Source organism: Cercospora kikuchii, assembly GCF_019650295.1.
Source record: "Cercospora kikuchii DNA, contig_00002, whole genome shotgun sequence".
Classification (NCBI taxonomy): Eukaryota; Fungi; Ascomycota; class Dothideomycetes; order Mycosphaerellales; family Mycosphaerellaceae; genus Cercospora; species Cercospora kikuchii.
This window is the reverse complement of record NW_025408583.1, coordinates 2399875-2425754: the sequence shown is the minus strand read 5'-3', so window position 1 is coordinate 2425754 and position 25880 is coordinate 2399875. Positions and strand designations below refer to the sequence as shown.

Here is a 25880-nt window from a genome sequence, read left to right as displayed (position 1 = left end):
TCCTTTCCTTCACGACACAAAAGTACATTCTTGAGGGATGGTTAGTGCAGACTGTACGATACTTCCAAAATACACATGTAATGTTTGATTGCATTTTCATTCTCAGATCTCCACGTTGCCGCTCGCAGACTCCCAACTGTGTTTACTGACTGCTTACTGCCCGTCAGCCTCTACTGCAGATTTCCCTGCTACGCTGCCACTCGTTCTAGAACTCGAAGATGTCGCAACGGTCTTCTCCTTGGCTATGGTCGCCGTGGAAGGGCCGGCATCAAGTGGCATCTCCTTCGGATCGGCACCACTTCCAGAGCTGACTCTCTCCTTGCCTCTGCGAGACGATCTCGATTGTCTCAAAGGATCAACGGGACGCGGCGAAAAATCTTCTTTCCAGTGCACGTTGGCTTCTTCTTGTTCAGGGGTAATGCCTGCCACAATGCAGCGAAAATGAATCCGTGTTTGTGTTAGAGTCTGCGGTGGATCAGCGACTGGCGGTCATCAGAGAGCGCCGAATGTAGAGTCACACCTCGCAGCGTTGATACGCATACCATGATAGCTGCTCGTAGCTCTGCAGTATCTCAGCGGCCTCGTTTCTTCGACGCTGCGACTCAATAGATTCCGTGCGCGGCGTAGTCCGCTGCGGTCGGGCGAGAATTCCGCCCATGGTGGTGACGGAGCCTTTGGACAGATTCCGATGAGAGCGAGACATGCTGCCGGGCGGGCGAAGTAGGTTGTACTGCTCGGGGTCACGTTCTCTTGCATGCTGTTGTTACCCGGTTCTCCTGCATGCAAACCCACGGGGACCTGCCATTCTGTGCTTTGCGACTGGTCTGATATGCACGGCTTTGATTGTGTGCGCGACTCACATGCACTCGCCCACGCAGACAACACTTCTGCCGGCCGAGATCGTCGCCGCTGTGAGACGGCGGATGGCTGTAGTGGAAAGCAGAGCGCGTGAGGCGTGGTCTCATCGTGCACGCTGAGGACGGTGGTGCCAAGACCGAACTTGACCTGCAGGGATGACGATAGCGAGAGAAGTGCGACGCGTTTCCCTCGTAGTGAGCTGTGCTGATCTGCCTCCTTCTCTATCGCTGCCATTGCGCCGTCTACACCACCTTCACCAACACCACAACTGTCTCTCTCAACGTCCTGCGCTGCACTGTCTCCACTTCCTTCTTTGATTTTGCATCGAAAACGACACATCACGCAGACCACATCGTGTGGTGGAAAGTTACCAGTCGCATCTGTGCTATCGCCAGCTCCATCGACACCGATATTCGAATGCCCGTCTAGTCCTTCCATCCCGCTGCTGGCCAGCGCCGCCGTCCCGTCCGCCTCTCTCTCACCATGGCACCTCGAAATCCGTGCTCTTTCCTGCCCCGCCGACTGCAGGTCGTCGTGACACTTGCCATCGTGCTGGTGCTCAGTATCGTCTACCTGGGCAACTCCAATGCAGACGATTACGATCATCTGGTGCAGAAGTTGCCCTACGGTCCGAAGCTGGAAGAGGGCGTGCACAAGGCTGTGGCAGGCTCTCAGCATATCGTCGACCATATTCCTCTGCTGGGCACACCTGCTCACACCCCACCTCCTGAGCAAGCCAACAGCAGTAGCGGTGATACGAGATGGTATAGCGATTGGAAGTGGCAGAACCCTTTCAGCAGCAGCGTAGTTTATGACGAACAGCGGGCCGTGCTACCCCCCTTGCAGGAGCGTGCGCCAATCTATACATATTACGACAAGCGTGAGTCGGACGACAAGAGGAAGAAGGCCGAGCAGCAGCTTGTACAAATATGGAGGAAAGCGTGGTGGGCGAAGGGGTTTCGACCTGTTGTGCTTAGCAGATCCGACGCCATGCACAATCCACTCTTCCGCAACGTGCAAGGCCTCCAGCTGGAAAAGTCCTTTGAGCAGGAAATCATGAGATGGCTCGCTTGGAGTAGCATGAGGGGTGGCATCCTGGCGAATTACATGGCGCTACCCATGGGTCCCTATGACGACCCCTTACTATCTTTCCTGCGGCGCGGAGAATACCCCAAGCTTACGCGCTACGAAGGCTTGGAGAATGGCTTGTTCGTGGGCACTGCAGAGCAAATTGACGCTGCTCTCAAGGAAGCACTTCGCTCCTCAGCAATCAAACGAGTCAAGTTCATGGACGAGGCGCTTCCGGATGATATTATGACGGTAGACCCAAAGCACGATGGCATCGCTTTTTACAGCAACACAACCATCACCACCAAGTACGAAGTTATTGCAGAGAAGTTGAACGACCCCAAGACTGTGGGCGATGGGTTTGCCATGTTGCCTGTCTTGATTAACAGCCATCTTCACTTGACCTGGCAAAACATCTTCTCCAGAGGCATCGCTGTGGTCAAGCCTTTGCCGGAGCATACTTCAGCGCTTGTCGAGCCGGCAATTGACATCGCACGCAACCTCTCGCAGTGCGCCGTTTCTCCAATCCCGGCTTCCTGCCCACCAAATCGGCCTCGCTGCAAACCCTGTGTTTCCAACAACGTGCCAATAACAGCATCTGTATACTTTCGAAATGATAGCGATCTGTTTCAGGTCGGAACTGTACCGCACCCGTTGACCACACAGACTCTCGTCAAGCAGAACGATGATTGGAACGTCTCCTCAATTAGGCGATATACGGCAAGAGACGTGTGGATTCTGGCTGCTACAAAGCTGGTTTTGGGCACAGGCATCTCTTCGTTTGCTCGCTTGCCAGCCATGAAGGATACCGTCGCCTCTGAGTTGGGTAGCTTTCGTACTCTGTGGCTCTCGGCCGAGGATCCGCCTCTCAAGGACAACGAACACGACCGAGACGAGCTGGATTGGATTTTTGGATTCCAGTTGCCTCGAGAGCCTCTTGCTGACGGCAAGAGCGAGACGCCGGTGCCTGGACCAGAGCGACGGCCACCTGCGCCTAAGCCGGAGTACGGAGATGGCCCGATCCCGTCAGAGGAAGACTTACGACGAGAAGCTACACTTCTGGAGTCGTGCAAATTGCAGCTGCAGAGCGGGGAAAAGGCTGGTGGAGGATCGGCTGCAGTAAACAAGTGGACGATAGAAGCATGGAATCTGGCAGACACCGAGATATGGAAGTTTGTTCGTGCGTGGAATGCCCGACGGCACATGGAAAGAACAACTTGGCAGAAGGAGGAATCATCTTTCCAGGGCCAAGGCGTTTTCGATCGATGGAAAGACAAGATAAGTTAAGCTAGACAGCCGGGCAGGAACTGGCAACAATTTCACTTCCACCTTCCTTGAGCCAGAGTGTGGTTCTTCCTATCTTTTGTCCCAAACGCAACATGACACGAACTCCCACTACAACCTCAGCATCTCTCGCTGTGTATTTCTTACGATATCTCCAGCTGTGGACAGCATAGCATTGCGGGACGTGTCAGAGGGACGACGATACTTGCATGGTGGAGGACTTCAATATGGAGGACGCTGAAGGCACAGCGCGACCTCCACCAACACCTAGGCTAGCACCAGTTGCTATGGCAGTAACAACACCAGACACAGTCGAAATGACCGATGAAGACGCATACGGCCCTGCAGCATCCGGCGTCTCCGAAAACGCTGCCGACAACGCCAGCAATCCTCATCACTCCGGCCGAACACTGGATGGCTGGAGCCTTCTGACTGGCGAGAGTGGTGCTTCATCACATCGGGCTAGTACGCCACGCTCTCATTCGGCTTCGACCTTAGAGGAAGCTGTGGTACCTAGCGTCGAAGACCAGCATCAAGATCTTCCACAAGCATACCAGTCCGAACCTTCGCACTCTGCAATTGGGCGGCGTTCCACCATTGACGGCTCAACATTGCGACCGCGCTCAGCCACGCCTGTATCGCTCAGCCCGTTCATGATGTCCAAGTCGCTAGTGCGTGGTGCAGCTACTCTGGAAGCAGCAATGCGCAAACCGCACCCAACGCTGTCAGAACGCTATCAATGGGCAACTCAGATGTTTGCAATCGCGCTCGACTTTGATCAGCGCGCAGTATATTCTTACGCTTTCGACCACTACGTCAAGGCTGAAAAATGTTACCGTATCTGCAGGGAAGCAGAATAGAGATCCGCTGCGAAAGAAGAGCTGGATAGGCAGCTCGAGGACGTGGGAAGAATCCTAAACCTGCTCAGGAAGGCTATACAACCAGGCATTGATCAAAGACGCCCGGGGAAGCCAAGGCTAGACTACGGAGTCGTAATGAAGCTGCGTCAGGAAGAAGGGACTGGGCTACCAGCCTACTCTCCTGTTGCTCTTGGCACACCATGGTCTCTACCGCAAGGTCAAAGCGCTGAGCTGGCGGACAAGCCCCAGGAATCAAGATCTCGCTGCCATTCTGCGCCTGCAGACTTGTCTCCTGGTACAAGGCCTATGACACCAATCGAGCAACTACGTGCTCTCACACCCGATAACCCAAACCGAGGCTTGACCGCTTATGTGCCAGATACGGTTGACGATGCTCGAGCTCTGAAGGCACGTGGGCATTTCGACCCACACTTCATTCGTCGGAATTGCTACAACGATGGTATCTGGCACGACCATGAGCAGTCAGCCGCCAAGGACTTCGTCAGACAGAGCACACGGGATGAGATGCAAGCAAGACCTATACCAGACAAGGATTTCTACTGGGACAGCACGGGGACATGGAGCGGGGATGACGCTCTGAGAAAGCACGCTGATATGGCGCGAACTAGACACATGTATCCCCGCCAGAAAATTATCCTTGGCACAGGTTTGCCTCCCGTACCCTCTACATCAGCGAAGGCCGAGAACATTGGCCCAGCTGAAAGTTGCGGTGCATGTGGACATAGCCCGGAAAGCACTCATAATGCCCATTGCTACACTTGTGAGAAGTGCGGCGAGGCTTGGTACTGCTCGAGCTTTTGTCGAAAGACGCAATCTCATTGCTACCCAGATGAAGATGAGCAAGATGATGAAGTGGTTCCAGCAACATCTGAGGGCGTAGAAGGGGACATCAGCAAGACCAACAGTAGCAATAATTCACAGGAGGACGATGGAATCGCTAATTATTTGAAGGAGCTCGGAGAGATGCAGAAACAGGGCCAGGACAGAGCTTCTGGCGTGCGTGGAAGCCATCCGGAGAACCCTTCCAAGGAGAGCGCAGAGTCGTACGCTGATGAAACTGTCGAAAAGGACGGAAATTCGCCCATCGTGACGAACACGATCGCTGTACCTATGGTCCACAACGTTCGCTTTGAGAAGGGCAATCATCGTACAATCGAATACCAAATCACATCCCTCAAGCAAGGGAATCCTCATTGGGTCGATGGCTTTGATGCTGTGCTCCAAGCTCCAGCATGGCTGGCAGCCATCAACATTTTCTGGCAGTATAGCGAGAAAAACGCTTTCGCCAGAAAGTTTCTTCGCTATCCAGAGGTACACCCTGAGGGCTTGTCCAGAGATCCGTACTAGTACCACATTGCGCCCTCGTCGTTCATCAATGAGATCCTCGGCTGCACAGTCTCCGAAGATAAGCGCTCCCTGTTCTACCACTGCCGTAGAGCTGGGAAGCGTTATGGGCCAAAGAAGACGGACAAGATCAGAGCTTGGGAACTTGGGCCAGATTGGAACACTGCCCTCGGACAGTATTGGGCTCGTTTTGCATATGCCGTTTCGAGGGACGAGAGTGCCAAACTGTTCCTCCAGCAGGAGGCCGAAAAAGCTGAAGAGATCAAAAAGAGGAATGATTCGGTCATTGGTTCGTTGCTGCTGAGCGAGAATGATGAGGAGGATGAGGGGTCTGTAGACAGTGGTTATGTAGACTACTGAGCATTCGTGGTATGTAGGTACGAGATAGCTCACGATCGTTTCATGGAGATGGAACTAAACATTGACCGCATGTAATGCTACCTCCTACACCTTTTCTTTGGTTGCTAGTTGCTACTTGCTTGTTGAGCAGATGTTGAGCAGGTGGGTAGGATGAATCTGACTTGCAACGATTGTACTTTCGTTCGATGGTCTCGCTCATCTTCGGATGTGTGGATCCAGATGACTGTCATCGTGAGCAGCTTCGACTTTCTCTCCGGACATCGTAAGCCGTGCCGGATACAATAGACCGCGCATTAGAAGAAGACTCTCATCTAACCGCGAACGACTCTGGCAGTGTAGCGAAAGAGACGCGGCCACTGCGTAGTGATGAAGAAGGGCTGGAAACCTCCGACAGTGAGAGCGAGGATGGAGTGAAGTAGCATCGCGGGTGGCATTCATGCTCAGTAGTGGTGACAGAAACGTTCGGCAAATCTGTTCTCTGCCACGACGGTCATGTCAGCTGACATATCTAGAACACGTTTGCGCGTTACCATCAATCAGAGAGGTTATGCCTATCGATCTGGGGACTGTTGGCCCAATGGTAAGGCGTCTGACTACGATTGTGCCTCCAGCACAGCCTGTAATCAGGAGATTCTGGGTTCGATCCCCAGGCGGTCCTTCGATGTTGCAGCCTTCTTCTTTTGGCATCCATACGTCTTCTGGTTGATGAGATAAATGCATTTGAAGTTGACGTGATTTTTTTTTTCTTGGCCATATCACTTGCCCAAGCACTGCGTATTAGACTGGCAGGTCGCTCTCCGTCACTAGCTACTGAACTGACAACTTTTATATCCTATAGAACCTGTGTCGCAAGAGGTAGGTATCATTTGCGTGCATAATCTCCAAATATCTCTTTCACTTTTGTTGTGGCAGGAGATGTGCACCCGGCATACTTGTTATGCCCCAGGTCCTGCCATTATTGAGCTTGGCTGGTCAGCTTCACGAAAAGTCTCCACGACGGTAGACATGGAATTGTACACAAGTCCTCTTGTGGCTTGTCCCTACCATGCTCCATTAACGGCATTAGTGCTCAGACCTGGTCTCCCATGGCAAGTCCGAGGGGATAGCGAACAGCTGCAGACTTTCCATACTGTCTTCAATTCTCTTTTGTGCCCCTAGTCAAGGCGACTCAACTCGCGATTTTGGTCCCACGTTCTCGCTCCATGCCGCAGAGACGTACAAACGGGGGAAAGAGTCTTGAGAAGCGATAGGTATCATGCCAGATACGCGCGTTGGGCAGTCGCGAACAAAACTCATGCAGCTTCGGGAACGCGCGCGAAGAGACGGCAGTCACGTTTAAGTGATGGAATATCACTGAAGACGCCACCAACTTTCAAGACTGCGCTCGCCAACGCCTTATCGCGCTTTACAGGACTGCTATACTGGTAGACCACGAGCAGCTGAGGTCATTCGGACATGGACTCCTTCGAAGAACCCACGATAGCCGAAGACCTCTGGCAGCCCGGCGCTGCCACAGCCGACGAAAATGAAGCGACTCCGACATATCAAGACAAGTTTCTCACTGGGAGTAAAGCCATTGATGACGCTTTCGAAGGCGGACTTGACTACGGCAAAGTGCACTGCATCATTGCCAAAGCAGAACATGGAGCTCGGGAATTTTCGCGCGCTCTACTGGCCACGCATCTCCTGCATTCCCCAGAAGCAACAGCAACGATCATTGATAGCACTCTCACCTTTGACGTGCGAAGACTACATGCCACATTGCGCAGCTCTCTTCCTCCGGGTCAAAATGATGCGATGGAACCCCTCAAGCGGCTCAAGATCAGCAAAGTATTTGATCGGATTGGGATGATGGAAGCGGTGGCGGAACTCGGTGAGGAGTTCAATAGTGAGAAAGAACAGGAGCAGCAACGCCCGGCTGAAATGATCAAGCCACAGAAGTCAACGATTGAGGACAGTGAAGATGAAGAGGACATCTTGGATGAATCGCCGGAGAAGAGCCCATCACGTCCGAGCACTCCAGCTCCCAGCTTCAGTCCCAAGAGATTGCTCATTGTGGACAGCATTTCCCATGTGATGACACCGGTCATCAAAAACGACCACACACAAGGCCAAGCGTTGTTGACCTCATTGCTGCGCTCGATAAAGGAGGTCACGCAACAGTACAACCTCTGCACGATTGTCCTAGGAGAAGCTGGCTTCAAGCTAGTTTCCGAAGACGAAACTCTCAGCAGATTCAAATCGTGCAGGATCAAGCCAGCCGTGGGATATGGCTTGGGCTATCTGGTGGACGTGCATTTCTACCTGCATCAGTTGCCCTCCAGAACTGTTTCCCAGAAAGTACGAGCCGGGCAACAGCCCATCCACGTATTGGAGATAGTGGAAGAGAGGGAAGGCAATCGTCAATGGTCGTGGGCGGCATTCCGTTTCACAGAAGAAGGAACTCTAGAAGACGTGAAAGCATGATAGAATATGAGCAGGTGTGCACCAGGCACAGACAGCTCTTCGCAAGCATCATCTGCTTGCCCTCGGAATACAAAGTCCATGGCTGTGCTCATATTGACCAATTCGCGTTATGTACGTCGTCTTTCTGTCTCTCGCGTACCTCCGCTTCTGCGTCTTTACTTCGCTCCCACGGGCAAATTGCTCTCCGCACCCGGTAGTAATGAAGCCGCTTTCACATTCCTCTCTTCCCTGCTCGCGTCCAATAGTCCTAGACTTCGTATCTGACCGGCGCTGGGGGCATCGTCTCGCGCCGTCGAGGCTTCACGCTTGCGGTATGCGGCTTGCAGTGCAGCAATCTTCACTGCCTATTGCCATTGTCGGGTTAGATTCAGGGTTTGGGGTCGGAGGGCAGCGGGCGTACCTCTTTGCGGTGGTGGAGGCACTCGTAGTAGTCTTCCAGGACTGGCTGGCACTTTCTCTTGCCCGAGTCGTCCTCAGCGTTCGTGTTCACGACATAGCACGCCAGAACCTCTTGCCAGAAGGGAAAGCAGCGGGAGGGACCTGTCAGTTCGAGCTGCGATTAGCCAGAGCAGCTCGGAGCGGGTTCAGAAGCGCAGCATGAGGGATGGCCATACCTCCGGCGAGCCCAAAACCTGAAGACATGGTGGTGCGGGCGGCGTGTCGCGATGTCTCGTGGTGTGCACTGCTGCCAGTCGGCGACGTCGATGTGCTCGCATTGCATGTGAGCCAATGGGGCTGCGGCAGTACCCGAGCTCTCCAACCACCGTCCGCAGGCAAGTAAGCAGCCAAGCGAGCAATACAGAACAACGACACAACGGACAATGACACAACAGACAGGCGGAATTCTACTCAGCAAGATTTTGAGGCAAAATAAGCGACTCCTCCCAACCCGCCCATATGCAATTTGTCAGGCAGCCGAGCTGCGATCCAACTGTTCCCTTGTCCTCGCAGCAGCAGCACGCGCTGCAATGTCTGCAGACTCGTGCGGAGCTCCGTCCTACACCTGTCGTCACGCATCCTCCAATGTCGCACTGCAGTGCACAGCTATGGATAGTCGAAAGCCGCCGCTCCCTTACCTTGGCATGCCCTCTCAAGCGTCAAGAAAGCAAAGTGACTTCCCACAACCGGTCGAGCGAAGAAGTTCGGCCCTGGGAAGCCACCATCGCCCTCAGTCTTGTACAAATCAGTGAATGGTCGATCTGATGCTGTCTCATTGAGCCATGTGGCGACCTTGTCGAGAATCTGTGATCGTGTCTTCTTGCTCGCAACTGCCGCAGCTTGGAACTCCCAATCACTCTTGGTGTACAGATGTCGTGAATCCAAAGGCAAGCCGTACTTCTGCATGACGACGCCGTACCAGTCGGACTGAGTCTGGTAGATGCGGTCAGGAATGAAGTTCGCCTTGCCTTTGGCTCCAGGATTGAGAGGAGCCTGCACTCCTCCACTGCGAGAGCTTGCAACGGAGCTCTCTGCCGCCTCCGTGCTGGGATGGAAACACAGCAGAGCATCGGCGTAGAGAGAATACAGTGTCGTCCAACTGCCGTGCCAATCATACGCGAGTTTGGCCCGACCTCCATCGCGGCTCATCCCCTGCTTTTCCCATTCTTTGATGTACGACTCGCTAATGTTGCGGTAGTACTTGGCGTCGCCGGTCTCGCCGCTCAGCTCGGCGAGTTCACTCATCGCTTTGATGCCAATGATACCTTTGAGTGCGAGATTGGTCATCAATGGAAGCCATCCTGCGAAATCGTCGGTGCACAATTGGTTGTGTGGATACAGTGAGTAGTCCACCAGGTATCCCGTCCATTGCTTCCATAAACGGTAAGTGCGAGACAGCCACTTCTTCGCTTGATGGCTAGATGTGACGCCGCCAAATTGATCGTCGAGACCAAATATGCCTTCACGACTTTCAAACTTGGAAGGCAGTGAGAAAGGTGTAGCATCGTCACTCTGCATCTGCAGCTGCTCCTGGCTCTTCGGCTCCCCGAGTGCGCTCCAAGGCGACTGAGCTGTCTCTGCAGAATCGTACGTCAAGCTGTTCACCAGCGCCAGGCCCATGATCAACATGTCCCCGCATTCTTCAACCTGAAATTTGTCAGTTGGGTTCCACCTTCCATTCGCAGGAAATGCGTTTCAACACCCGAGCGCGGCGATGACGACAAGCTCTTGAGCGAACACTTACCGGCATGTATTCATCCCGCCCATCTGGATGACCGGTCATGTTGGGAAAGTGGGTCCCGAGGTCATGCATGGTATAGTCATTCGGGTACTGGCCACTCAGCATGTGCTCCAGCAGCGGTTCCAATAAGTAGGCGAGCCACCTCGGATTCGTATACAAGAAGAATGGGAAGGCAGGGAAGATGACATCGACTGTCTGGCAGTTCCCGTTGCTGCTGATTTCCTTCAAGAACAAAATCGGATTTTCCGGCGTACCGCTGAAACTGGTCGCACCCATGACCTGTCGAGCACTCAACTCGACGATATCCTTGTAGCTGTCACTCCCGCTGGCATACGCGTCTCGAGCTACCTGCTGAGAGTAGTCCAGAGCCAGTGCTCTGGCGTGATCGAAATCGGTGTAATGGAAGTCAATGAGCTCAGCGTCGGAAGAAAAGTACGACATCCACAGAGGTCTCATCCAGGTCAGACCACGGCTAGAAGCGAACTGAGTGACCGGATCTTGAGTGTGAGCTACTGTGAAAAGAACGCTGTCCTGTTGCGTGCCAGACTGCTGGCCGGCAGAGCTCAGATTGAAAGACTTTACGAAGGCGAAGACGGGCTCCTCATCCATGATGGAACGGAAAGCGTCGTCGACAGAGTTCTGCAAGGTACCCGTCCTCGCAAAGCGCTGTCGCAGGATGCCAGAAGTACCAGCTTCGTGGGCAGTGTGCGAGGGACCGGTGAAGTGCAGGGTTCCCCATTCAGCGCGGTCCCATTTCTCAGTGAAGAGCTCTTCGTTACTCCTCTTGACGCGGAAGGTCTTGAGCTTTGCAGAGCCTTTCTGGCTCTTTTCTTCGAGTGCCCATTGGATGTGTGATCCGCGATCACCACTCACGAATTGTCCATTGACGTCTACATAGACGTTGACATCGACGCCGCCCTTGACAAATACGGTCACGTACGAGGCCGGAATTGCCTGGCGAAGGGTGGAAGTCGGGGTGATAGGCGAGAGGAAGGACAACACGATCTCTACATTCTGGCTGGAGCTCGAGTTGGAGATGACGTAGGTCAGATTCGTGGTCGACGCGTCGTACTTGGCGCCCAAGTACTCTGGAAAGGCAAGGTTGTAGTGATTGCTCTCGCGGTCGAGAGAGTCGTGAGGACGGCCGAGAAGCGGGTAGACGGTGGACGTCTCTGGCACAGAGGCAAGCACGGAAAAGCCCATCTGGAAAGGTCAGCAAGCTGCAAGCTGGGAGAGTCGAGAGACTCGCGGCTGGTCAACATACCGATTGCCCCGTCCAGAACATGGGCCATTTCGACCACGGCTCCTCTCTCGCATCGGCCAGCCAAGTGGAAAGGTATGGATTCCTCACGATCAGCGGCAAGACGGGCGGGGTCAGCGTCGATGCGCCGCCGAGCCCGCTGAGCAGAGCGGCTGCCAGCGCCGTCACTGCCTGAGCGCGCATGTTGCGGATGAAGGTGATGAGGATGCTTTTCGCGGGGTGAGGAAAGCAGAGGGCGGGTGCTGCTTCAAGTAGCAGCAGCAGAGTGCTTCGCGGAGCTCTCCCGCATCCCTCGCGGACGCGCACACACCAGAGTCGATTGTGTGAACCTAATTTGTCGGCGCGAGGCGGTTGGCGGCGAGGGACAAGGAAGGAATGGTCTTGGGGTCATTTGACACACACTAGACCGCCGCGAGCTCCATCATCATGGGGTCGCTCCTTACAGCCGCTGGTGCGACTGGAAGGGCATGATGAGACGGTCGCGAACGTGCTGCCTCGGTGGGTTCATTCACCTCAGCGTCGGTCGCAGATGGCGGCGAGGCATCGCGGCCATGTGGTTGTTCCGTAGGGCTGAGCTGGACAGATCATCGGTCGTGTCTACGTCGCGCAGGATGCATGCTCTCCCCGCAACTCCCCGGGAATAGACTCGGATCACATGACGTAGGGGTGGAGTTGGAGTCTGGCATCCAGTTGTGCAATGTTCTTGGAACATGGAGACACGAGAACGTGTCGATAACAGCAGAATGGAGTTTCGTCTCGTTATGAATGAAACTCGCACTCATTTTCCGCAGCTTCGCCGACAGACACGCGGCTTTCATTGGTCAGGCATGCCAGCAGCCCACATCCAATGCCACTTCACGTCTAACCACTTTGAGAAGAATCGCGATTTATACGATCGCGATTCTGACTAACCTTCGCGGGCTAGGACAGCTATCACGTGTGGCTCACTGGCAGTCCTATCTCCGAGACACATCAGTCGAAAGTCGAAAAGGGCAGGATGCAGTGGCTCCAGACAGACTTTGCCGTAACTGCATGCAGCCATGGATTGCGGATTAGGAAATCACGATCTCATAAGTCGATCTGCCCCATTGCGAGAGAAGATGCATTGACCCAATCGCGGCAGTGATGTTCATGCCGCCGATCACTTATGACCGGGCGATGGCGACAGCGCCGCAGGTCCGTAGGAGCAAGAGCAAGAGCAAAAAAAAAAAAATCAAGTCGCCGCCAACGGCAGGAGCCAATTCGCGCGGACAACAATCATGCTGAGTGCGAGGTGCGCGGCTTGGACGTCTTCTGCGCACGGCAGCTTTTCGCGTGGCGGCGTACGGCATTACAAATACTGGAGCATAGCATGAATCGGTCGCAGGATTGCCGCGTTGGCCAGTGTACTTGTGGACGCAACTTGGACTACTGTACTCTCCATTACCTGCAAACGGGCAAGCCGTGTTGGCGCAAGCGCATCCGAAGCAGGCTGCCGAGGCGCGTCGGCGTTCCCACCGCACGCATTCGAGCAGGATGACGGGAGTGGAGGTCGATGGCCCAGTGATGGGCGAGGTGATGGCGTCGACGGAGGGCGGGCAGCATCGCCATGGCGTGCGTGCGTGCGTGCAGTGGAGCGCAGAGCGCTGCGAACAACAACATGAACATGGGTTGCACGTCGTTCATGGCAGCTCTCATGACGTCGCCATGGCGTTGGGGGCTCTGCAGCACCTGTGGTGCGGTACCACTCGCTGCACAGCTGGCACGTTGCTGCTGTGCGATGACCGCAGCGCCATGACCAGCGGCGACGGAGCTGCAGCCCGCTCGCCATTCGCCGCCGCGCCTTCGCGCCTTCTCGCGACATCATTGCACGCCTGGCAGGCGCCGTCGTCTAGCGAGGAAGCGACCACACGCGCGCATCGGTCCCGCGTCCATCGAGCCCTCCCTTGGCGTCGCAACGGTACATCGCGCGTGCTGCTCTAGCCTCATGCAAACATGGCTGGCTCGCTCGCTCGGGTGCGCTGCTGCACCCTATCTCTCTCGTCGAGCCGCAGAGCCTCTGCTTGCATTGCTAGATCGTGGAAAATGCACTTGACGAGATGATCTGCATCCTGCCGGCCAGCGCCTGTCATTTATCATGCCTCGCTTCTTCTTCACGCTGTGCTGCCCACGTCCGCTGATGCACGCCGCCCGAGCACGAGCTGTCGCAGCGGCCAGGCCCCAATCGACGTCCCCCAAAAGCACCAAATTGCACGCACCTATCCGGGGCACTGCTTCCCTCCGACCGCGCTACTGACATCGACCTCATCCCCATTCTCGTTGCGCCGCCCGACCTGCCCGTGTATGTTCCACCCACCGCACCACCAGCTCGAGGCCCTCCATGCAATCGCCACCACAGCATCCGTCGGCCGACGACTCACCCGCCCCGGGTCGTGGCAACAACGCCAGTGGCCCGAGGCGCAATCCCCCGCTGGTCATTGTGTCGGAGCGAGGACGACATAGTGAAGCCTCGCGCCGCATCGTTCGTGCTCAGGCTGCTCGTGCGAGTGCTGCCCAGAGCAGAGAAACCCGAGCCCGGAACCGCGAGACTCAGCAGGCAAATCAACCACCTCGACCAGCCGAAGCCACAGCATCGAGCGATCCACCGAGGCCGCAGCCAAGCCATAGCCATTCGCAACGATCGTACCAGGAGCCACGACGTCCCCAGCCTCCAGCCCCGGATCCGAGACGGAACGAAGACAACTTCGACAGCGATGGCATCCTGAAGCCTTTGGTCAATTGGATCACCAACATCCTGCATTTGACTGCAGCTTCGTTCGTTTCCGGCGCAGCCGCTCTTGCCTCCGGTGGCCGGCCCGAGCTGAAGAACGCCAACGACGCACTGGCTGGCGCTGCCGGGCATGGCTACATCGCAGACAGTGGAGTCAAGATGGAAGAAGTGCAGGTAGATCGCGGCCTGTTTAACCGACGCCTACCCATCGCGCTTCCCCGTGGCTTCGCGACGCTACAGACGCGCATCACGATATCTGACGACTTCATGGTCCTGCTGAGCCGAACGGCTTGCTTCGACTACGCCAGTAATGGCGTGCAAGACCGACTGAACGAACTACTCTTCGACATCGTGATGAACACCGCCACGACGGCCATCCTGGACCCGATGCAGCCGGGCGATCATCCCATATCGAAGCATCTGCGGCTGGCATGCGTATGTCTGACCATTTTCCAAGGCCAGCGGGTAGATGGTGCAACTTTTGCTGGAAATCAAAACTACGATCTCGGACTGCAAGCCGCATGGAATGAAGCCATGGTGCTCGACCACGCCGCTTTGCAAGACCAAAAGTCTGCCGAGGCTGCGCTGTGGGCAGTCTTTGTGATCAGCGTGACTTGCGGGTCAACAGTCACCTTCTATCATCAGCTACTGTACAGCCTAATGCAAGACTTACAATTGGCGCACTGGAGTCAAGTCCGGAACGTTTTGCTCGACTTCATCTACCCGGGCTCATTCATCGACGCTCCAATGCAACAATTCTACCACAAACTGCATCGTGATCGGGAATACTCGCTCGTGGCACCAGGGTGAATATGCCAACCGATGGCATGATATCTCAAAAAGTACATGTACTTGCGCGCATCGGCCGTGCAAGCCACTCTCGTAGATCGACATGCGCTGTCACAAATCGGGGAGGTCGTATCGGGGAAAGGCTGGCTCCAAGCCCTAAGATTGCATGGGCAGTACATACATTCATTGCACAACGCAATACACAACGACGCTGCCGCGACTGAGACGTCGTGGTTGGGGGATGGATGCAGCGCGTGGCTGGCAGAGGTGCCTCGAGAGCACGAAAGCTCGGATGGACGGTCAAGACGACCTGGAATTGACGCAAGTGAATGCCCGCTGCCGCTGCTACATGGTAGCTTGGAGTAGGTTACTACAAATGCCAGCACCATATGGGGCATGCATGTTGGCACACCTTCGAAACAAGTGGCATCTGTCTCTGACCATGACGTTCGCCGGCGCTGGCCCTTGTTCTACGTAAAGTCGACGATGGCCTCGCGGGCGACTGTTGGCCCCACTGCAGCGGCAAGTTCTGCAAATATGCCTTTGATAGTTTTCGCATCAGAGAAATCCCCCGAATTCCATGACACTATATGCTGCGTCCTTTGTCAGTCGACTTGACGTTACCTTGCCAGCGTACGGATATAGCTCACCTGTGCCAAAAAGACGCCCATTTCGCGCCCAATCGAGACTTTCATGCTGCCGAGATCGATCTGTTCTTGCAGCTGGGAGATGGGCAGTACACCCGGCATGCCCAGCGTCAGAATAGAAAGTCCGGAATTCATGGCATCGAGCGGCACTGGTAACATCGTTTCCCGTTCGACATCACTCGGCCCCTGAGCTTGTTTCTCTCGCTCCAGCGACGGACTGGCGTAGCGTCTGCTTTCCATAAGAGCTCTTAGCTCATCGTTGAGCAGCTGCCAGTCCAGACTGTGGGGATCTAGAACATGTTGTGGTTTGTAATCGGCTTTGTATCGCATTTTCTTGCAAGTGTGTATGTAGTAGCCCACTGTGTGTCGTCGAAAGTTAGTAAGAATTGGAGCCAGAATTCTCACGCAAAAAATGGCTGTAGTAAAAGCGATGAAATGTGTAGGCGGACTTACTGTAATAGTACTGGTACCTCTGCTCGCGTGCAAGTGCCGCTTCTCTGAGAGCCGATATCTTGCCAAACGCGTATGCTTCGAAGTCTTGATGGTACAGGAAGTAAACACCGCTGACGGCGTGGGGGAGAAGATCCAGGACAGCCATTGCTATGAGTCGGCCATCAAGACTGGTCATAAGTGATCAGCACTTCTACAGTACGCGCGAAGCTGGTCTCTCCTACCGATAGCATTGATGAAAGCTGCCAAGCTGCTTGCCGTCTTTATCAGTGCGACGCTTCAAAGGAGATCCGCACAGGAAGCGACGGAAGCCAGATTTGCTAATGTCGTCGTCGCCTTCTCCATGAACGTTTCGCTGATAGTTGTCGAATAATGAGAATTTCTCCTGACAGGTCCTCAAGTGATCAGCAAGTGCATCGATATTTCCGCAGTCATCATCATCATCGTGCTCACCTCCGTGAAACAATCAGGTTCGAGCTGCACTTCGAATCGGTGCTGCGGCTGAATGTCCGGCTTCAGCTGACTCGACTCGCTCTGGTGTACCGCTAGCGTTAAATCGAACTCACTCTTCAGACGTTTCTTCTCCCTAGAACTGAATGAGTGGATAAATCATAGGGCCATATTCAGACAAACTCACTCCCGAGTTTTGGGGTATTTCAGCGCTACCGCTTTGGTGTATTCGTCGCCCAGCACGAAATGGTTCCATCGATTTAATGCTTGACGCTGGTCTTTGGTCGGCTTGAACTCCGCCGCCGGTAGTCTGGACAAGGTTAGTGACGCTATCGAGGTGTTGACTGAACTGGAGGTCTACCGGATCGTGTAGTGCGTGCAACACGACCTAGCAGCGTCTGGAAGATACAACAAGCTGCCGGAGCGCCTCCATCCGCGGTCCATCAGCTCCTGGTAGTGTTCTGGACTAAGAGTCTTGGTCCTCATGTAGTACGAGGCACCTGTATCATTCGGTCAGTCTTGAGCGCCCATCACTGTTGACGGACGAATTCATCGTTGCGAGAGCGGTGGCTCCGTGCGGTGTGGGAATATGCGCCATTCGAGGAGATATGCAAAGGAATACAGGTGCACTGCTGATCGATTGAGGCATACGAGAGTCTGGGGTGCGCCCACTGTTTTCTGATTTGCGGCAATAGCCACAGTCACCGGATTGATACCCTAGAACAATCATTACTCATCTGCAGAAGGCGGGGCGTGTCAATCACTGCCTACCAATTGGGGTCAACAGCGACATGGCGGGAGAAAGGCAGTTCTGCATGGTGAGACGAGCGAGCCGACGGCGACGCGGCGGGCGTCGTTGCGTCGGCTGCGTGGGCGGTGAGCGGGGCACAGGTCAGTGGGACGGCGACGGCGACGGTGCGGACCATGTCGTCGCCCAGGAATAGTCGATGTCACTGCGAGGCGTGGGAGGCGGAGGCAGCGCCTGGAGGACGAGCACGTCGGGGGTTGCAGCGACGCGAACGCCGACCGCAGACCAGCACGCATTGTTGACTGTTGCCCGCAATGCATTGATTGATTGCAGCGCTGTCGTTCACCAGCCTCTGGTCCTGCTCTCCTTTCGACAGTAAACAGGTTACCGCGGCTATAGCGGCGCCAGGATGTTTGCCATTAGTGCCTTGCCCATCTTGTCCATGCCGCGCTCTGTCCACAGTCAGCACGTGGCTGCAACCCAAGTTTTTGTTCACCTCCGCCTCCTCCCTTCCTCCTTCTTTTCCTCCGCTTCCACCACTTTCTCCCCCATAATGTCCACCACATCTCACAGGCCTGCTCCGCGACTCTCGTGGCCCGCCCGCCGCAAGGGCGTCTGAGCCCGCTCGTCACCGCCGCCCACCCACGCTTTTCGTGTGCTTGGCAAGCATACTAAAGCTACACCACCGACGAACCCGGCGCACACCGAGCCCCGCGTAGTCCCCTCGAAGCACTTCGGAACAGGGCCCTGAGAGCGCTGTTGCACACACAGTCGCCTACAGGCGCCAGCGCGCCCTCAACACGAAGCCGTAGCTGCCATTGTCAACATGGCCCAGCAGCAAGGAGAACGATCGATGCAATCCAGAGTTGGCAGAGACAGGCAGAGGTATGATCGGCCTTTTCCCGCTCCGTCCTTCCCATAACTTCCACTGACACGTGACTCGCTCAGATATGGCCCCAACGGCGAGCGACTCGTAGCAGGAGTTGTGCCCCTGAACGCAGAGCGTACCTACGTGATGTTGATCCAAAGCTCGAGTCGCAAGGGCTGGGTCCTACCCAAGGGAGGCTGGGAAACCGACGAGAGGACGTGCCAAGAAGCGGCATGTCGTGAAGCCTGGGAGGAAGCTGGCATCGAGTGTCGCGTGCAAAAAGATTTGGGCACGATCGAAGAAAAGCGAAGCGAAGCTGCCATCCGCAAGTACGGAGCTGTCGCACCAAAGGCTCTGTACCGCTTCTACGAAGTCACAGTCACCGTGGAGCGTGAAACTTGGCCGGAGCAGCACAAGAGAGACCGGAAGTGGATGACATACCGGACGGCTAGGGAGCTTTTGCAGGACCGTCCTGAGCTGCTGGAAGCACTCGACAGATGCAGCATTAGACGATAGACGCGGGATTGGGAGCTTTGACTGCGAAAATGCAGACGCATGAGCGGAAACCTAAATGGGCGGAAGAAAATGTCGCTTCACATTGCTGAGTCTGCTACTCTAGACGCAATGGTAATCAAAAGTACTGTCTCTTGCTGTTTCGTTGTGTAGTTCATCTGGTCAATGCAACGCCGCTAACCGCGCTGTGCTCCTCGTGCCCCATACGAAACCGCGATTTGGACCCTAGTCCATGCATCTCGATCTGTGAACGCCGCAAACCCGTGTGCTGCTTTCCACACCGCGTAGTGCTCCAGAACGCCTTTCCCGTAAGTCAAATGCCCACGCTAGTCGCTTCTCAACATGCTCTCCACGAGCTCGCCAAGCGGCCCATACCATTCTCCCTTCTTGTTGCCCTTCTCGTCTGCCAGTCCGAACTCTTCCACAAAGAGAACGTAGTGCTTGAACCCAGTATTGAGATGTGCTTCCAGGCCCAAGCCTCTAATCACACTGTAGTGGTGGCAATAGATGTGTGCGTAGATGCGGTACAGGCGCTTGAAGATGGTGCGAATCGTTTGCTGGAAGTTGGAGGGGAAGGGCACACCGGGATGCGTTGGGAACGTCGCGGAGTTGGACAGATGGTTAGATGTCCATGACAGCAGGTGGGAGATGTATGTGGGCGCGGGCAGGCGAGTCGGCTTAGGGAACTCGGGTGGATCGTGCCAGAGGTATTCGAACTCGTCCGTGGCCTTCATCTCGGGACAGGACTGCGGCGAGCAGAACTCGGTGATGGCCCCATATAGCAGGTTGATTTGATTGTAGAAGTCGACCACTACGGCCAGGTCAGCGGGCACAGCTGCAAAGTTGTTACATCCTTCATACCGTTCACTGCGAGCCACTCATCTCTGTCTTCGCCTTCTGGAAGCTGCACGACCTTGCGCAGACTCCCACTACCTAGCGTGGCCTCGGCGAACTGCTTAAGCTGCCAGCTGTTGGTTCCCTTCTTCCGCGTTTGAGGTTGAAAGGCCGTGCCGCGAGCAGTACGGGCATTGCTGTTGCTGCGGGTCAAAAGGTCAGCCTTGTTCATGATGCCCTCTAGGCCCCAGCCCAGCCCACGTCCTCGCCCACCCTGCATCTCGTGCGGTCGCTGCTCGTCTCCGTCAAAGATGTGTTGGAGATGTCTCTGCAGAGGCGAGCGATCTGCCGCCTGCGGATTTTGTGGGCACGGGACGTGGGCGCACGACTCGGATGCGGCGAGCACATTGCACTGGAGCGCCGGCAGCGGCTGGGGCGACTGCAAGTAGGGCTGAGGTGGGGAGTGTTGGGCGACGAACATTGTGTTCATGAAGGAGCTCATGGCCGTGTGCAGGCCGCGCGACGCTTGTGTTGGCCTCGTCTGCAGCTGCTGTTGCTTGCTGCTGCTGCTACATTCCAACAGTCGTCAGCGGGGACGGCGGTATTGTGCTCGGGATCAACGAACCGCTTCTAGTGGCCGCGACAATGCTGCACGGAGATCGTGCGCCGCTGCTCTTAGCACGCAGTGAGAGGCGGAGGACGGGTGGCGGTGCACAGCGCGGTGGAATAATGAGCAACAGCGAGACAAGCGGAGAGAGGTGAGGTGTCGTGTGCACCATGCGTCGCACAAACATGTTTTCTATATCGAGTAATGGACAACAAACACAGGGATTGCCCAGCAACGCAGCACACATCGACTCTCATTGCACGACGAGGGTCTGTTAATGCTCACGAAGTTCGTCATGTAACAAACTGGACGTCTCGGGAATTGTCACACAAAGCGCCTCGAAGAAAATGGCATCGTGTCGTAGACTAGCTTGAGTGAATCCTGCTCTCAGTATGGAGCACCAACGCCCCCTCACCAACGCCGCGCTATGCTTGCCAATTCTATGAGCCCATGTCTATTGTTCGTGTCTCATCCAAGCACCTTCCTCAGGTTTTCGTAGATGTAGAAGATGGCCGCCGAGCTGGGTACGCTCCTGCCCACCGTGATACCGCATCCTCGGTACAACCCTTTCAATCCGTGCGCTCGAAAGAGCTCCTTTCCGACGTTGTAGAACGAGGGCTTTACACCCGTCAGCTCTCCCGTTTGGATCTTGCTCTTGATCGTGTCGGCAGGAAAGAAGAGGAAATTGTACATAACACCGGCAAGCGCTCCTGACGACAGCTGCTGCAACATGGGTATCTCATCGGTCTCGGGATTCGCCAGGCGACTCTTGAAGACCAACGTCGAAACCTCGTAACTGCCAAACCATGCAGCACCTCCCCCAGTCTCGCGGACTAGCGTGCCCAGTTGTCCTCTCCAAAATCCGGCAATTCCGTCACGTCGCCATATATCGCCTATGATCGCCGTCATGCTCTGCGTCGATCGCAGCGTCGGGTCGAGAGGTGATTGTGCTGGAACCTGTATTCTGCACTTGACGAGCTCAATTGGAGTAAGGACCAGTGATGTGAAGGCACCAGAGATGGCTCCTGCAGTGACGAGCGCTCCGACAGGCAGCTTCTCGCCATCGGTATTGCTGGAGTAAATGGTTGCTTTGAGTACATCTTGAGAGAGCCGGTAAGCCCAGAAGAGCGAGGCATTCTCTGCTGCAGCGCCGACCAGCGGTGCGCCCAACCCTCGATAGAGGCCTCTCAGCCCGCCCTTGGCTAGACTCTGCTTGAAGCAATCCCGAACACCGGTGTATTGAGGAGGGTATCGGTCTGGCTGGGACTGCAGGCGCACTTTGATGGTGTCGAATGGGTACTCGAAGACCTTGCCCACCATGCCAGCCACGGAGCCACATGATATGTCCTTCAGCGCTTCAATGCCTTGTCCACTGGCCGTTGTCGGAGCTTGAGCCATCGTCACCGATGCTGTGGTCGTGGAGAGCGCGGCGCTGTCCGCAGTGGTCGCCGCTGCTCCGGACATGGCACAGGTGTTGGCGACAGTGTCGGCGTGCTATCGTAGCAGTACCATCTGGGCATGTGTGTGCAAGAAGAAGAGCAAATGCAGAGGTTGCACTGGCATTGCATTGAGTCAACGCCGAGCGAGCACCCAAAATGCCGCATTTCTCCCACGCGTTTCACTATCGATAGCCGGTGCCACGGAGCTAAATTTTGCTCGATGCAGAATTGCGGACCAGGGCCCACGCACCCACGGTGCATGCATGCGACTTTCTTTCCTCCCACGAGCAGTCTTCACTACCCACGCACACCATCATGTCCGCGACGAGCACATCGACAACACTGGCACATGCGCCTGGCATGCGAAAGAATGGCAAACAGTGGCACGAGGCCCGGCGAGCTTTTCGCCCAGCTGCTGGTCAAACGAGCTACGCAAAACGAGTCGCACGCGAATCGCAGGCTGCCGAAGTGAAGAAGGTGGAGAAGGAGATGAGGGACGAGAAAGAGCAAGAGCGTCAGGTAAGTTCAGACTCGTACTGTCAGACGAAGCGAACTCCAGCTGACTGTCTGGTGTAGCGCCGCATACAAGCCATCAAGGACAAACGCGCGGCCAAAGAGGAGAAGGAGCGCTATGAAAAGATGGCTGAGAAGATGCACAAGAAGCGTGTGGAGCGGCTGAAGCGTCGAGAGAAGCGCAACAAGCTGCTCAAGTCGTGAGGGCGCTGAGCAGTGTCTCAACATCTCCACATATCCATGCCCTTTCGACCACCTCGTTGGCTCATGGCGTGCGCCCATACGCCTTGTCGGCCCCAGGTCCTATCAAGTGAATGCCCGGCAAGATTTTTGGAGCATTCAGCCGCCACGGCGAGATCTCCCAGTGGACGACATACGAATGCATGCGTAGCCGTGATCGTGCTACTGGCTGTGAGCGATGGCGGGGCCGCTGCATGGCGATGTGTGCTTTGGTTGATCTGAGACAGTGCTTGGGCTGTCTCAGTTGTATGGAAAGTATCGACAATCCTCAAGCGTAAGAAGTGCAACGAGGTCAGCAAGCGCCGCCATTGTTCTCCGGTTTGCACGGAGCATTGAGAGCCCGGTCCATGGGGAACAGGCCTCGGAGAGTCTCGAAGGAGTGGAAGTCATGACGGGTACACAAGTTGAGCGGTGCCAGACTGAGCCCATTGTGCCAGCACGGCGAGGGGCAGGGCACCAATTCGCCGGGCAGCCACGAATCTCCCACGATGGACGTTTCTGGTTTGAGGACGAAGTCGACATTTTTTGGTGGCTCACAGCCATCCGTCCAGAAGGGCCCAATGTGAGGTTCGTGCGTATTATAATCCAGTGCAATTAGCAACAATTGACGGCGACGCCGACCACATGGCACGCGACTGTGGCTTCTCGTATGACAGCAAAAGGTGGCTTTTCGTCCGACAACCCAAAGCGGCAAAGCACATAACTCAATAGCTATCTGTGCTAGGTCGGCGCTGCAGCCTCAGTACACTAAGCCTGGTTCGAGTGCATGTGGACATGCACGACACGTCTTCCAAGCGGCTAAGAGGCGCCACATCGAATAGCAGACCCGATTGGGATCGCGGCAAGCTCGATTGGCCGTCTGGGCGCGAGAAAGGCTGCGACTGGCTCGACGATTTTCACCTACTCTGCTCTGTTGTACGCTGTCCCAATTCGCAATTCGCGACACTTTCAGCACGTACGTGCACTTGGTACACCGCCCAGCAAAGAGTCGTCCACCGCGCTTGAATTCTGATGAGCTGACGACAATCGCCCGTCGCTGCTCCAGCCTCAACTCCGCAGCAGATGTGACTCGCGGCATGCACGACGGTGCTGATCGCACACGCTGCCACGGCTGCGACAAGAACGGTGTGCAAAAGTTACCATCAGTGCCATCACGATGCCGATGCGGCCTCGCCGGCGCCGAGAGCTGCGGGAGGCGGCCGGCTCCCGTCAAAATCAATGCTCCCACGAGGTGCGAGCATTCTGGAACGCCGCCACTCACAGCCGCAGCCGCGTCTTGGCCACCCAAACTCGACGAAGAATCCACTGCCATGTGCAGCACCACGAGAGAGAAGGCTCCTACGCTCATCGATGCACGCGAGCACGCCGTTTCCGAACAGCTCATACGCGCGTCTTGCCAGCTCCGTGCTGTGCATGTGCACCATGAAGATCCCCAAAACCCTTGGACTATGCTACCCGAGCCGCCGCAACTCTGCGCATCGTCTGCACCATTGAGTTCACGCCTAGTATGCAGCGCCAGTCCAGCTCGGGTTATCACATTTTGGCGAACAACGGTGCAGACTGCAGTGGCTCAATATGATAGTCCAGCCCTCAACGGCCGTCCATGGAGGTGTAAGTGTCTATAACGCCTTGAATCTCGCTGGCAGTACTCCTGTCTCTGCAACTCACGCCCATATTTTTCTACTTGATCGTGCATTCCAACATTCACCCAGCAACGAGCTTCTGGTCGCAGTCTGCCACGCCCCTTAGAGCGACATCGGCTCTTGCATCCAAGTGTGAACCGGCAGTCGACTTCAATTTCAATGCGATTCTTCGCATGGCTGCAGTCCCTCCGTGGGAGGGACCATGAGGATCCACGCCACTCGCACTCCCCATATCAACGAGCGGACCGATCGTCCACATTTTCGAGCACACTCGGCCGTAACCATCGCGCATCCGCAGTGAGAAGCCCGGATGCAGAATCAAGCCGTCCAAAGGAGTCCCGAAGGAGTCGCGGACTGTCTATGTCTCGAACAAGGTCGATATACAGCAACCGCCGCAGTTGGTTTGGTGGCCGTCCCGATACGGACGAACGAGTGCCAGAGATGCCGAAGATAGTGCCTGCAGGTCAGGCAAAGGACATTCCACTCTCCGTGCTTCCTTCCAGTCCGGCCGAGCAAGCCACTGGTCAGCCGCGCGCAGCGAAGCGACAATCATCAAGATTCACTCAGAACGAGAGAGGGCCAGTGGCACCACTGCCAGCACTGCCCTCGATGCCCGTCACCGTGGATAGATCAGCACAACCGGCCACGTCCACCCTGCCCGCAGACAAGAGACGCAGTAGACATGCTTCGACGAGCACTCTTCGAAGGCAACCAAGCATCAGCAGCATCAAATCACGACGCTCTCGCTCCTCATTCTGGGTGTCTTCTAATCCAGACGATTCCGACTCTGATATCCCGCCTGTGCCACCTCTCTGCCGCGGCGAGTCGTCGGAATCTGTGCGAAGGGATGATTCGGAAGACGACATGCGCACGTCTCGCCGTCTCACACGCAACATTGAGCCTGCGAAGTCACGACCTCTCAGCGTGGTGAGCACAACCTCTCGAAAGTCATACGTGCCGCGATCGGCTGCGAAGGGCTTCTTGAACTCTACCAACGGCGCGTCAGACGAATCGCGCAAGAGCTTCAGGAAGTCTTTCAACATGGAAGACGACAGCGCCATGGTGTGCTTGACCGAGGAACAGCGGATCGAATGGGCGAAGTTGATGAACGGCGACATGAAGCTTGCAGAGGCCACACGAACATCGACTCCGGAGATGGACAAAGGAGACAACAATCCTCCTAGAAGACCAAGCTACGCCAATTCGCAAGCTCTCGCTGCTTTGGAGTTTGGCATTCGGTGAGCGCCTGCCGGCTCGCACGACGTGGCCTATGACTTGATGATTTCCTTTTTCTTTTTCCTTTGCATGTATGGAATCTCTATGGAACAGAAGCAGACCGAAACGGTCCTATCTCAATCATGTCGGCGTTTGTTGCATTTTGTACAACCACGGCGGTCAAGCCGGACAGCATTTTATAGAAATGTAAATAAAGGTAGACTCTCATCAGCAGTCTAACCTGATTCTTCTGAGAACGACCATTTCATCACATTGAGACTTTCATGTGGCTTGACACCTCCTCTTTCTCAAGTTTTCTGCAAGTGCACGTGAGAGACTACAGCGCCGCATCGTGTTCAGCCGAATGCATTTAACCGTTTTCGCTCGGCTGATCTCTCTCCGTCAAGTGTTGTTGGGGTACCAAAATTAACAGCTATCTCGTTGCTGTCTTCACCTTTGTTGTGTGGAGCAGAA

The 25880-nt window shown here is 55.5% G+C and overlaps 13 protein-coding genes across 14 annotated transcripts; 8 read left to right on the top strand and 5 right to left on the bottom strand.

Moving 5' to 3' along the window:
• Positions 1-1341: 1341 nt before the first annotated feature.
• On the top strand, positions 1342-3213 carry CKM354_000317900 (uncharacterized protein; the record flags this gene model as incomplete). The annotated part of the gene is made up of 1 exon (XM_044798362.1): positions 1342-3213. One exon carries the CDS (start codon positions 1342-1344, stop codon positions 3211-3213), a length of 1872 nt encoding a protein of 623 aa, XP_044654297.1.
• Positions 3214-3419: 206 nt separating this feature from the next.
• CKM354_000317800 (uncharacterized protein) lies at positions 3420-4070 on the top strand (the record flags this gene model as incomplete). The annotated part of the gene is made up of 1 exon (XM_044798361.1): positions 3420-4070. The coding sequence occupies one exon, from the start codon at positions 3420-3422 to the stop codon at positions 4068-4070; it is 651 nt and encodes a 216-aa protein (XP_044654296.1).
• A 135-nt stretch (positions 4071-4205) lies between these two features.
• CKM354_000317700 (uncharacterized protein) lies at positions 4206-5438 on the top strand (the record flags this gene model as incomplete). The annotated part of the gene is made up of 1 exon (XM_044798360.1): positions 4206-5438. One exon carries the CDS (start codon positions 4206-4208, stop codon positions 5436-5438), a length of 1233 nt encoding a protein of 410 aa, XP_044654295.1.
• A 1812-nt stretch (positions 5439-7250) lies between these two features.
• Positions 7251-8261, top strand: CKM354_000317600 (uncharacterized protein; the record flags this gene model as incomplete). The annotated part of the gene is made up of 1 exon (XM_044798359.1): positions 7251-8261. One exon carries the CDS (start codon positions 7251-7253, stop codon positions 8259-8261), a length of 1011 nt encoding a protein of 336 aa, XP_044654294.1.
• A 155-nt stretch (positions 8262-8416) lies between these two features.
• Positions 8417-8903, bottom strand: CKM354_000317500 (uncharacterized protein; the record flags this gene model as incomplete). The annotated part of the gene is made up of 3 exons (XM_044798358.1): positions 8417-8605; positions 8662-8801; positions 8876-8903. 3 exons carry the CDS (start codon positions 8901-8903, stop codon positions 8417-8419), a joined length of 357 nt encoding a protein of 118 aa, XP_044654293.1.
• A 402-nt stretch (positions 8904-9305) lies between these two features.
• On the bottom strand, positions 9306-11884 carry CKM354_000317400 (uncharacterized protein; the record flags this gene model as incomplete). The annotated part of the gene is made up of 3 exons (XM_044798357.1): positions 9306-10346; positions 10444-11643; positions 11705-11884. The coding sequence occupies 3 exons, from the start codon at positions 11882-11884 to the stop codon at positions 9306-9308; spliced, it is 2421 nt and encodes an 806-aa protein (XP_044654292.1).
• Positions 11885-14060: 2176 nt separating this feature from the next.
• CKM354_000317300 (uncharacterized protein) lies at positions 14061-15260 on the top strand (the record flags this gene model as incomplete). Its single annotated transcript, XM_044798356.1, has 1 exon — positions 14061-15260. One exon carries the CDS (start codon positions 14061-14063, stop codon positions 15258-15260), a length of 1200 nt encoding a protein of 399 aa, XP_044654291.1.
• A 449-nt stretch (positions 15261-15709) lies between these two features.
• On the bottom strand, positions 15710-17603 carry CKM354_000317200 (the record flags this gene model as incomplete). Of its 2 annotated transcripts, none has more annotated exons than XM_044798355.1 (9): positions 15710-15832; positions 15890-16245; positions 16340-16506; positions 16561-16721; positions 16790-16922; positions 16974-17096; positions 17148-17286; positions 17438-17503; positions 17558-17603. In XM_044798355.1, the coding sequence occupies 9 exons, from the start codon at positions 17601-17603 to the stop codon at positions 15710-15712; spliced, it is 1314 nt and encodes a 437-aa protein (XP_044654290.1). The 2 variants fall into 2 exon arrangements, with proteins under 2 accessions (XP_044654290.1, XP_044654289.1); XM_044798354.1 differs by having other exon boundaries at positions 17459-17503.
• Positions 17604-18360: 757 nt separating this feature from the next.
• On the top strand, positions 18361-18918 carry CKM354_000317100 (polyphosphatase DDP1; the record flags this gene model as incomplete). Its single annotated transcript, XM_044798353.1, has 2 exons — positions 18361-18419; positions 18483-18918. The coding sequence occupies 2 exons, from the start codon at positions 18361-18363 to the stop codon at positions 18916-18918; spliced, it is 495 nt and encodes a 164-aa protein (XP_044654288.1).
• Positions 18919-19241: 323 nt separating this feature from the next.
• On the bottom strand, positions 19242-20251 carry CKM354_000317000 (uncharacterized protein; the record flags this gene model as incomplete). Its single annotated transcript, XM_044798352.1, has 3 exons — positions 19242-19726; positions 19777-19952; positions 20229-20251. The coding sequence occupies 3 exons, from the start codon at positions 20249-20251 to the stop codon at positions 19242-19244; spliced, it is 684 nt and encodes a 227-aa protein (XP_044654287.1).
• Positions 20252-20824: 573 nt separating this feature from the next.
• Positions 20825-21820, bottom strand: CKM354_000316900 (uncharacterized protein; the record flags this gene model as incomplete). Its single annotated transcript, XM_044798351.1, has 1 exon — positions 20825-21820. One exon carries the CDS (start codon positions 21818-21820, stop codon positions 20825-20827), a length of 996 nt encoding a protein of 331 aa, XP_044654286.1.
• A 290-nt stretch (positions 21821-22110) lies between these two features.
• Positions 22111-22512, top strand: CKM354_000316800 (uncharacterized protein; the record flags this gene model as incomplete). The annotated part of the gene is made up of 2 exons (XM_044798350.1): positions 22111-22314; positions 22372-22512. 2 exons carry the CDS (start codon positions 22111-22113, stop codon positions 22510-22512), a joined length of 345 nt encoding a protein of 114 aa, XP_044654285.1.
• Positions 22513-24350: 1838 nt separating this feature from the next.
• CKM354_000316700 (uncharacterized protein) lies at positions 24351-25433 on the top strand (the record flags this gene model as incomplete). The annotated part of the gene is made up of 1 exon (XM_044798349.1): positions 24351-25433. One exon carries the CDS (start codon positions 24351-24353, stop codon positions 25431-25433), a length of 1083 nt encoding a protein of 360 aa, XP_044654284.1.
• Between the last annotated feature and the right edge of the window lie 447 nt (positions 25434-25880).